Raw genomic sequence first — 12,637 nt, 5'->3', positions numbered from 1 at the left:
TCAACGGCCACAGCCGCTACGTGGATCTTGAAGTAGAAAATATGATCACAGCGCATTCTGAACGCCACCACTAATCTTTTAATCAAAAAATCTTAGAACGAAATAAAAAGAGTAGTAAATTAATATTTCTTATTTATTTTAATTTTATACATATTAACCTATATCTAAACGGGCAAGGAACACACCATGATTTAGAGACATTTAATTAGGATAGTTTGGGTAATCCTTCCAATCACTGATGTCGATGACCCTATGATTCTTGTTAAATTGGTTAATGGCGGCTACCTCTTCAAACGTCAACTGGAAATCGAATAGATCGATGTTCTGAGCGATCCTTTGCTTGTTTGTGGATTTCGGGATCGGGATTAGACCTCTGTCGATCTGAAACATCCGAAAAGTAAATTCAATAATTGTTTTCCAATTAAATGGTAATCGGAAAACAGTTGTTTAATTGATTTGGAATTAATTAATTGATTATTCATTTAATAGCCGGCTTCCCGGCAGACTTCTCTATATTTTTTTGTAATTAAAACAATTTTCACGGTATTTTTACGGTTTCATCTAGCGTTTTTATTGTCATTTAATCATTTTCGACGATTCAAACACTCACAACTAAGTAACGATACAATGACAATAAAAAACACGAGATTCGCCCGTAGCTATGACTTAAACTAAGCTTAAACTATAAACCGAAGAAAATACTATATATAAATACAGAGTAAATAGATTTTATTTAATCACATCCTTATAGTTCATTTGTGATCACATTCTTCGCTAGGTTAGCAACTTCGTCATGTAAATCTAAGCAGCCTATTATACTACCTACAATAATATAATTGGTTCCAATTATATAATTGGTTCCAATTATATTATATTATTTTATACTGGTGGTAGGACCTCATGTGAGTCCGCACGGGTAGGTACCACCATCCCGCCTATTTCTGCCGTGAAGCAGTAATGCGTTTCGGTTTGGCAGCCGTTGTAACCATACTGAGACTTCAGAACTTATATCTCAAGGTGTGTGGCGCATTTACGTTGTAGATGTCTATGGGCTCCAGTAACCACTTAACACCAGGTGGGCTGTGAGCTCGTCCACCCATCTAAGCACAAAAAAAAGGTTAGGAAATCATACCAAATATCTGAGTAGAATCTGTCCAACGCTCTTCCTGTATTTGTTGGCGAGTGCTGTCAGAGTGGGATCGTCGGAGCGCGGGGGCGGAGCGCCGGCCTGACCACGCGACACCACGAACCCGAACGGACTGTACGCCATCACAGCGATACCGAGACTCTGGCAGTGTGCCACTAGCGGCTCTTGTGTGTTTGTAGGATTCACCTGCAAATAATACCGAATGTTAGGCAATCTAAAAACTAAGAAAGATTTACTAGGGATGGATTGCAATGCAAAGCGGGGTTAATGACATGAGAGCGATTGCTAGCTACCTTCATTTTTGATTTTGAAAACTGAGACAGATTTCGGGAAATATTTTGAAAGCTGAGGAGACAGCCGTTATACTTATAATTAGACTTATAATTTATGCATGAAGGATCGTAAAATTCGCACATTAGTAACGTTTATGGACCCCTCCTATGGTAACCTCTTAAGACCAGGCTCATCATGAGCTCGTTGACTCGTCAACGCAATAAAAAAAAACACGAATAGACATAATTAAATTTATGGGCACATGCCGATTTTCACCTTCTAACCTCATCTCAAATAACCACGACTTCACCACAAATTTTAACTAAGTAAGCAAAATTTTATTTAGTGTGAGATTATCCCTTTTTCGAGGACGGCAAATCTTCGTCTTATTTGCTTGTGATTTTTTTTTTATGTTAAAAAAGAACATGTGGGCATTATAATGAAGGATAGATCTTCCACCGAGCGGGTAAAATTGCTCGGTAGACCGACGGTGGAAATGTTGTTGTTCGGAATTTATATATATGCTAGCTTATCTTGAGAATATCGTTAGCGAGATTTAAGCATCTGTCAAATATCTTATGTTTATATGATGGCTACCCTCCAAAAACATTTATAGAAGCATGCTGTCATACCTCAATCTGGTTAATAACAGGCCTGATGTAACTGTTGCTGACCAATCTCGTAATCTGCGTAGCGTTGAAGTTGGATACTCCAATGGACCTGGCCAGACCCAGCTGCCGCGCGTCCTGCATGCCTTGCCAGGTTTCCAGATAGTCGATGTTATCAGGAGAATCGTCAGGCTGAAATTTGCAAACAAAAATTCATATCCTAATCCGTTTGTTAGCATCACACGTTATGACGTGAACACGTGGGACTTAAAAACAATTGTATTTATGTGGTACCATCGAAATATAAATATTTAGGGATATTTTAACTGTATCTGTTTCTGTCAATTCTCTTCTTTTTCTCCACCTTATACCACTAAGTGGGGTCGGCACAGCTAATTTTTCTCTTCTATCAGCCGTCATCTCAACACTCACTCCTCTCTCTCTCTCATATCGTCATTCACACACTCCATCCATGTCTTCTTCGCTCGACCTCTTCCCCCTCTACCTTGCACTACCATTTCCATACATCTCCTGTTTCTGTCAATTAAAACGTAAATAATAAAAAAAATAGCGAATTACACACTGAAAATAATACAAACGCACGGAGTTTCTCGCAGGGTCTCATCAGTGGGTTGCGATTCTGATCCGGTGCTAGATTTTCTGAATCACTGCTCTTTCTATGGTCAGCATTAGTAACTCTCTCAGATGGAGTCCATGAGCTCACCTACTAGTTAGTGTATGGCTGGAATAGGCTTTAGGAAACCAGCGAAGAGGTCGAAAAAAAAAATAGATTAAAATTGCCTCACCTTTGTAGCTATGGGGAAATGAATGAGGTATAGATCAATGTAGTCCAATCCAAGTTTCTTGAGTGACTCTTGGAGAGCAGGTACAACCTTGTCGCGAGCATGTTTGTCGTTCCACAACTGCAAGAAAGATAAATAAATCTTTAAAATGTTTTCATTCACAGAATAGACATTTTAAATTAGCTATATAAGTTTGGAATTGGAAAACAACTTTTATTTTTATTTTCAACAATAAACATTAACACTTGAATCACAATTACTTGGCGCTATTCAGGGGCTGAGTTCAGGGCGATTATATCTAGAATCGACAACAATCCTGATCCATTAACGTAGTCGCTTGCAACGAAGGGCTCGACGAGTAAATTAACCCAAAGACACAGCCCACTGAGTTTCTCGTCGGATCTTCTCAGTGAGTCGCGTTTCCGATCCGGTGGTAGATTCTACGAAGCACTGCTCTTGCTAGGGCTAGTGTTAGCAACACCTCCGGTTTGAAGTCCTGAGTACTCACCTACACGCTTCGGTAACGCTGATATAGCCTTTCAAGGCTATCAGCATAGGTAGGGAAAAAAAGACAACAATTTAACTCAATTTTACGACTGAGACAAATCCTACGGAATGTTATTCAATCTATATAGCATTGATTGTATAGCTGTATAGCATTGATGTATCTCATTGATTTCGGCTCATCGACATCAATTTTTCACATGTTTATAGCCTGATCCTGCTAATAGAAGGTGGTCTAATATAGAAGCCAGCCAGCCAGCAGAAGGATTAATTCGTTTCAAACAAAGTTACGGAATATATTTATTTACTAATAACCTTATAATACTACTGCTACTGCCACTACTACTGAGCTGGCGCTATGACCACGAAGTGGGTCTTGGCCTCCGACAATAAACTTTGCCATTCATCACGGCGCTGCGCAACATCTTGCCAGTCCGACACTTGGGGCTCACGTAAATTTCCTTCCACAGCGTCAGACCAGCGGTAGTTGGGCCTCCCTACGGGGTGGCGTCCCTCCGGTACACCTGCGTACACCCGTTTCACAGCCCGTTCCTGCTCCATACGCAGTACATGCCCAAGCCATCCGAGCCTCCGAGCCTTCATCTCCCCCAGAATATTTGTCTCACCAAAAAGCCTTATAATAACCAGTTTAAAAAGAACCTTACTTTAGTAGTAATAAACAGCTCTTCTCTAGTGACCAGTCCATTGGCAATGGCTTCAGCTATACCCTGGCCGACTTGCTCCTCGTCCTGGTATACGGCAGCCGTGTCGATGTGTCTGTATCCAGCTTCGATTGCCCAATATACTGCTTGGCGGACCTCGTCTATTGAGTCAGACTAAACAGAAAAGACATATTTTTTAAAGACAACCAACTTAGCATCCGTTGCTCAACGATTTTCGAATAAATTTTGATTGAACGATGAAGCATGGAGTTTGAGTTTTTCAAAGCGATCATGATGCAAATTTGGTTATGTTGGCAATGACTAATTCGTTTTGTAGACGCTTCCTTATGATTCTACTGTTATAGTCATAGAACTAAGCGTATTTTAGCGTAAATTAATTTGTTTTTTCTGAAGGTACGTAAAGGAGGAATCAAATGCTTATTTAAGCTATTCGTTTTTTAAGATTTTATTTTTAACACAACCGTTAAAATAACTGCGTACAAACTGACATATCTGATCTTCATGAGCATCAGTGATAAAATGAGTTGAGCCAAACGCTTGTCTGTCTATTAAAGCAGAAGAAGATGAGGTGATAGAATTATAAAAATAAAATCTAGTGCATAACGTTTCTGAATACCTTTGGATGTATACTAATAAAAATTGTTTGTCTCATTTTATAGTATCTATACTAATATGTAAATCTACAGTGGTTTTTACGGATGTTCCGTTACAACTACTGAACCGTACATCCGATTGACTTGAAACTTGGTATCCATGTAGAAAATACATGTACTTAATAGATAGGCTAATATTTATATGAGTGCTGGACTCCCTACATCAGTTACAGGAGCGTTAATGATGAGAATCTTTGTGGGGGTGAATAATAATGTTAATTTTAAATGTCCATGTTTCTTATAATTATCTGTAGTGCACGTTTCTATTCAGCTCTCCGACGATCTAGCCTTGACATATTTTAAAAATCACAAAAACCTTTGTTCGTTCGAGATTATTGTTTTGTTTTGTACATCAATAGGTATGTGAAGAACTCGTACGTGCTCATTAAAGAATAGTGCTAATAAGTCGTCAAACTACTCGGATTTCTTACAAAATTTGTTGTAACACAAAAATTTCGTGAAGGCAAAACAACCTGTTATTCGATTTCATTGAACTTCAAGTTTCGTAATATATTTTGGAAGTCGATTCAAACAGAACATAAAAAAATTTATTTGATCTAACACGCGATCATTAATTGTCGTATGAAACAAACTTGATCAATAAATGTATTTAACCTATATTAAAATATAATACAACTATCAAAATAATACATCAGTCATTTAATAAAAACATCACATAATCTCATCAACACAGTCAATAACTTATATGAGTCGTCTATTATCAAAGGTGGCAATCTGTGCATTTGGACAAAAAAATGTTATTGATATGTCAATACAGATTGATTTGAATATAATCGTCTCCTTCAAAGAATACGGTTCAAAAGCTGCATTAAATAAAGGTTAATACTTAACCTGTTATTTATCTAAGATGTCGTTCAGAAGAGTTTTGTGACTGCCAATGGAATACAAAGTCAATAATTCGTTTTTCTGATTTACCAATAATTGTCCAAAAGTCACATTGCCGGCTTTGATAATAGTCGACTCATATGATCTAGGTAGGTATAATAAGATTCAAATCGTATGGAAGGTACAAAAATTTCTAAGTAAAAAACACACGCAGTTCACGTTTGCCACGATAAAGTAATTACATCCTAAATAAAATCAAACCAATCAAAAATTTTTGTGATTACCTGCTAGTGACCTAACAAGGATTTGCATTACCAATCTGCATATTTTTGCCACATTCGGGTTTCAAAGTTAGGATCGTTATTACAATACAATTATGAGTTCGACCTCATATCTCAAGGTGAGCAGCGGCGTTCAAATTATAGTCTAGCTTTGACACTAAGAGGACCGTAACCTTGTGTTCCGATCTACAGCAAAAAAATACCCTTGAACATCGAAAATAAGATTAATCTAAATTTATCACGACTAATATTATAATTTATTCAGTTTCCTAAAGTTCACGAGCGTTATGAGCTCTAATAAACATTTATTTTTATTAATTTGTCTATATATACGAAAAAGAATAAAAAATCATAGCTAATTATGTTATAGAACGGGTTGCCTTACGAAATAAATGAATATTGATATAACATTAACCCAATTTTAAAAACAAACTCTTTAACTACCTTTTCAATAATCGATGGTGTGTGTGGGTTTTAGCAATAAAATATGTATTAATTAAGTTAATTTTACTGATTAATCTCGCGTTTATTATTTCCCCTTTTTTTATTTCCGACTTAAGTACTAACGCAGACAAATCGTTGGAAATAATACAATAAAAAACATTTAACTTGAGACTAAAACGTTAGAAGTAGTTTCCATTGTGTCTAACGGCTCGCAAAAAAAAAAACTTATCTATGAAACATTTAATAAGACGTACCTCCTTAGCTGTTCCTCGTCCAGTTCCCAAAGCTACTATGGGTATAGTATTACCATCGTTCAGTTGTATGCAAGGCGCTTGCACCGCCATTGCTGCCTGGAAAGGAAATAATGAAAACATTCAGTACAATTCCTAAACTGACCTCCGCATTGTGATCAAGGACAGATTGCTTAAAAAAAAGGAAAGTTTGTGTCAATTTTAGGTTTTAAAATAGCACATAATTCGTTTCTTAAAATAAAATTATAGATGGCTGCTGTTTTGTGCGCATCACAGGTAAAGAGTACTGAGTAAAATTTCGATTTGTTTTTTAAATTTTACTTTTTAGCTTTTGGCTGTGTCCTTACTATCTGTTTTTTTTAATATCCTATGTTTTCCCGTGGTTATCGTAAAAAGGGATTCACTGAAGAATAGGCAGTACCGTTATCTGAATATTATACTACCTTGCTGCAAAACCTAATCAGCATTTATAGTATAATGGTAGTACAACTCAATCCGGGACGCGTGATTGATTTGTGAGAGATTCGGGCAGGGTGATGCCGATAATCTTAAACTAGCGACATCTTGTAGCAGCTGCCCCTAAACTTATGTATATATGTGTTAAAGTTAAGGCATTAATTATGGTCTACTAAACACAGAAAAAAAAATCATACAAGTCTTTATTTGCTATAGACGAATTGATTAAATTTTATCAAATTTGTGGATTCTGAAAATTTTCGAAATCCTTCATTTATATGAAAATATAGGTACATCTACAGGAGCAATGAGAAACGAATCGAAGCGAAGCCATCTAGTGGCCGACGCCTGTAAACATTTTTGTTGAGTACTTGAGTTGCTTATCTATAACTACGAGGGCGGCACTGAAAATTTCGGGAATTAACGAAGTGACACAACATTACTATTTAAAAATGTATTTATTGCTTTTCGAAGTATTCTCCGCGAAATTTGACACATTTTTCCATACGATGGAACCAATCATTGAAGCAACCATTCCATTCGGAAGTTGGGGTCTCCAAAATGGCCGTTTTGTAGGCGTCCACAGCTTCTTCAGGTGATGAAAATTTCTGTCCACGCAATTTATTCTTTATTTTAGGGAAAGTATAGAAATCATTAGGGCTTAGGTCGGGGCTGTACGGCGGATGGTCTAATAATTCTATGTTTTCTTGCTCTAAAAACTCTTTTGTTCTGTGCGCGGTGTGAGAATTCGCATTGTCGTGATGGAGGATGATGCGGCGGTTGCAGTTCTCTATACGGAGTTCAGAAACGACCTGTGGCAAACAAATGCTAGCATACCGTTCTGCATTAACCGTTCTTTGTCCTTCAAGAGGAATAGTCGTAACATGGCCGGTTTTGGAGACAAACGTGGCCACCATTTTTTTTGCAACACTCCGTGAACGAACAATTTTTGTTGGCTTTAACTCATTTTCGAACACCCAAACTCGTGACTGGTTTTTTGTTTCGGGTTCGTACGCGTATATCCAAGATTCGTCACCTGATACAATGTTGTATACAGCATTTGAGGATCCTGCGTGGAATCTTTCGAGAGTTCTGACGCACCAAGTAACGCGAGCCGCTTTTTGCTCTTCACAAAGCGAATGCGGTATCCATCGGGAAAACAACTTTTTTACACCTAATTGTTCATGCAAGATTATTTGTATTTGACTCATGCCAATGTCTAAAGTTGCCTGAATTTCGCGGTATGTCACATGTCGATCTTCCTCAATAAGCTTACGCACAGCATCAAAGTTTTCTTGGGTGACTGCAGTTTTTGGACGACCTTGACGGGGATCATCACTGAGCTTGACACGTCCACGTTGAAACTCAGCAAACCAGCGATAAATTGTGGTTTTGGATGGGGCTTCATCACCAAATGCAGAAATCATCCGGTCAACACACTGTGTTTGTGTTAAACCATTTCGAAAGTCATAATAAATCATCGCTCTTGAATCTTCTCGAGTCAATTCCATTTTCTCAACGACTAAACAAGTTTGACAAAACCTCGTGTCAAGATCGAGAATCTTTTTTAAATAAATAAATGGTATTCGATTTTTAAAACCAAGGAGTTTTCAATTAAAAAGATTTTAATATGACAGGAACATTGGAAATATTCCATTCCCGATACTTTTAGTGCAGCCTAGTAATATAAGAGTACTAGCGACCCGCCCTCGCTTCGCTTCGGAAACTGTAATTTATTATTGATTTCTCCACTATTTAATGGATGTTATTATACTTATAAACCTTCCACTTCAATCACTCTATCTATTAAAAAACACAGCATCAAAATCCGTTGCGTAGTTTTAAAGATTTAAGCATACATAGGGACAGAAAAAGCGACTTTGTTTTAAACTATGTAGTGATTATCTATGGCTCCCAATACCGCCACAACCGGTCAAAAAGCGTACATAGTCACTGTTAACTCGTCGCTCGACTATATCCATACTAATATTATGTGAAAGCAGGTTTCGCTTTCACGTCTGCACCGATCGTGGTGACAATGATTGCTGCACATTGTAAGAAGTACGGAAATTGATATAGAGATACATTTAGAACAAAGTACTAATCCAGATCGTCATCATCACTCGTAATGAGGACTCCATTGAGCGGATGGTGGTTCAAGGGAAAGTCGAGGGCAAAAGATATCGCGGACGATCTCCAACACGATGGACCGACCTCATAAAATCTGTGACTCACTCCAGCATAAATGATTGCTCTCACTCTGCGAAACACCGTGCCACATGGGGTCGCATCGCGAGAGCATCGGTATCGCAGGATCCGCCTGATGCATGACCACGACCACTCTGTCAAGAGTGTACAAATAGGAAGAAGAACTAATCAGACACCACCATTCGCCTATTTCTGCCACAAAGAGGTAATGAGTTTGCCTAGGTCGGGCAGTCGTTAAACTGTAAGAACGGGGACCTTAGAACTCATGTCGCAAGGTGGCTGGCGGCATTGACGTTGTGGATGTCTACATTAAGTAGGCCGTGAGTTACACATCTACCATAAATAATAAAAAATAAATAAAAAAAACCTATTCCCGAAAACAAAAACCACGTTAATTGAAGCCGCAAGTAAAAATTAATGGGAAAATAATTAAGGTCAACGACACCAAGCTATGAACGCCTCGTGTGCTATTTATTGGTGACAAACATATTATTTACAAAAGAACAAGTATCTGGAAGCGTAACAAAGAAATAAAGTTTAAAAATCGAATCATTTTAAATTAATCCAATGCGTCCATGATACTATATACTTCCTATGTCTATGTTCGTCATGGAAAAATATTAAGTTTATGGTAATTAACAAGGATGATATTGAAGACATGAGGAAAATGAGATTCGTTCAGATTTGAATAATCAGGTTTCTAGAAAAAAAAATGACCTCAGAACGTGTTTTTTTTTTTATTTACTTAAACCACAAATCAGAATGATTTATATAAAAAAAAACGTATAGAAATATAATTTGGTGGAATAAGGAAACTAATTTATGTTCTCGGCGTTGTGGCGACCGAAGAAAAACCCATTTTTTATACACTACACTTTGTATGCCTAATACGCCAGCCACATTCTACATTTACATTTTACAGTATGTACGTTTTTTTTATTGCCCTTGTAGGCAGACGAGCATACGGCCCACCCGATGGTGAGTGGTTACCGTCGCCCATGGACTTCAGCAATGCCAAAATGTACTATGTATGTATGAGCAAATGGGTTTATAACTTATTAGTTTGTTAATCAAGACCTATGCTATCCTAGACCAGTGTAGAAATTGCCAGCTACAAAAAATATTGTAACACAAAGATAAATAATAATAATAAAAAACTTTAAAAAAAGTTAAATTCCAAAGTAATTCTAATTTTCAGTGTCAAAATAATTACGAGTATGTTCAATAACATAATATGTTTGTATGTATAAACTAGTTTTTTTTCAAAATTTTCAAAATTTGTTTCTATTAATTCGTATATTTGACTTTACTTAGTAAAACGATACACGCGGGAATGTTTTAGCTACTTATTATTGCTTACGGAACCTATTTTGTTGTGACATTTTCAACTTTAAATTAAAGTGTATTTTCGGGTGAAAAATTTATTACAAAAAGCAAAGAAACAATATACGGAACGCACAGGTCACAACATCAATGTCACCCTTGTGAAATGAAGTTGATACTCCAATTGGGATACTATTTTGAGAGCCATTTCTGTCGTAGAAATGATTATTATAAGCTGTTTTTCGTTTGACCCTCATTAGTGTTTTCATTGACTTACCGACCGTTCAAATTATTTCATCTATATCGATTTCAAAAAGAATTAAATTCTCTTTGCCATTGATGAGGGGAGGAAAAACTCAGTTTGTAAATAAATCCCTCGGAGTCATCGCAGAACCTTTTGTCAATTGACTCGATTTTGATGTTTTTTTTTTCATTTCAAATCTATATCTATATCTATACTAATATTATAAAGAGGAAAGATTTGTTTGTTTGTTTGTTTCGAATAGGCTCCGAAACTACTGGACCGATTTGAAAAATTCTTTTTCCATTAGAAGCCGACATTGTCCCTGATGAACATAGGCTACTAATTTTTTTATTTTTTTTTTGTTTCATGTGTGTTTTATTGTTTCCGAAACGAAGCGAAGGCGGGTCGCTATAATGTGATAAATAAGGTATCTTAGTATTTTCTTCGAATTAATTATGCCCGCAACATTATTACGGAAAATTTGTACGAGAGCACAAAAGATCTATAAAAAAAAAATTCACGTTTTTTACAAAAAAGAAAACCCCCCTCAACAAAATTAAATAAGAACATCATCAATACAGTCCAAGTCTAATAAAATGTATTATTAAGGATAATTCAAAAACTGCTGGTCGGATCCTGTAATAAAGTAACGTGGGACCAAATGAAATATAACAGACTAGCGACCCGCCCTCGCTTCGCTTCGGAAACATTAAAACACACATGAAACCAAAAAAAAAAAATTTAAAAAAAAATTAAAAAAAGTAGCCTATGTTCATCAGGGACAATGTCGGCTTCTAATGGAAAAAGAATTTTTCAAATCGGTCCAGTAGTTTCGGAGCCTATTCGAAACAAACAAACAAACAAATCTTTCCTCTTTATAATATTAGTATAGATTAGTATAGATATAGATAAGATTTGCGTATTTTTTTAATCCTAAGTTATTATAAACACTAACCTTTGACCACGTAATAAATGCGAGTTTAAGTTATTATTAAATACATTTAGTTATTTTTAAACGAATTTGAAGGAATGAAATATGACATATTTTAAATTATTATATCTGTATCTTATTTTCAAATAATATTTTACAATATCAATAAATATGTACCAAAATTCTGTGTAACTTTAATAATAGTTTTGTTATGTGTATGGTAAATAATATATTAGCAGTGCACGGGATTATAATTTTGTTTGTTTCAAAATAAATAAAAATATTGTGAGATTCCACAATAGAGGAAGCCTTTTTCTCTAAGTTACAGTTCCATGAACACGAAATCCACATCAATTTGATTTGTTAGTTCAGCGAAAACATATTAAATCAACTCACGTTCAACAAACATGTTAAGGTGATTATTCTCAGCAAACTGTCCATCTTGCCGTGCCTGTGGACGATGCAACACTGAACAGACACAACAAAACCCAATATAATATATTAGATAATGTAGCGTAGAATAAAAGACCTGTTTTTGAGCTTCGTAGTATAGAAAACGTGCAGCAATACCACTGGATTAAAATTTTTATTTCAGTTTCGTAAACTATGAAGTTACGTAGAAGTACTAAGTAGAAGTTAGTAGCGGTAGGCAGCGGCTTGGCTCTGCCCTTGGCATTGCTGAAGTCCATGGGCGACGGTAACCACTCACCATCAGGTGGGCCGTATGCTCGTCTGCCTAAAAAGGCAATAAAAAAAAATAAAAAAAAAAATTACGGACTTAACACGGTGACTGGTATGGTAGCGTTTACTCAGTTAATATTATTTCATTCTTTAATTTTAATTTTTTTTATTGCTTTGATTGGTGGACGAGCTCACAGCCCACTTGGTGTTAAGTGGCTACCGGAGCCCATAGACATCTACAACGTAAATGCGCCACCCACCCTGAGACATAAGTTCTAAGGTCTATACTGAGTATAGTTAC

The 12,637-nt window shown here is 36.4% G+C and overlaps 1 protein-coding gene across 1 annotated transcript; it reads right to left on the bottom strand.

The window, feature by feature from the left end:
* Window positions 1-115: 115 nt before the first annotated feature.
* LOC114252849 (aldo-keto reductase AKR2E4) lies at window positions 116-12,173 on the bottom strand. The gene is made up of 7 exons (XM_028187520.2): window positions 12,052-12,173; window positions 6,497-6,592; window positions 4,001-4,171; window positions 2,835-2,951; window positions 2,053-2,220; window positions 1,133-1,333; window positions 116-381 (listed from the first exon to the last, which is right to left on the bottom strand). Exons 1-7 carry the CDS (start codon window positions 12,094-12,096, stop codon window positions 202-204), a joined length of 978 nt encoding a protein of 325 aa, XP_028043321.2. The 5' UTR covers window positions 12,097-12,173; the 3' UTR covers window positions 116-201.
* Between the last annotated feature and the right edge of the window lie 464 nt (window positions 12,174-12,637).

The sequence above is a fragment of the Bombyx mandarina genome, chromosome 16 (genome assembly GCF_030267445.1).
Source record: "Bombyx mandarina strain Sakado chromosome 16, ASM3026744v2".
Lineage (NCBI taxonomy): Eukaryota > Metazoa > Arthropoda > Insecta > Lepidoptera > Bombycidae > Bombyx > Bombyx mandarina.
Note: the sequence above shows the minus strand (reverse complement) of the source record. Positions and strands in the feature narration are given on the sequence as shown.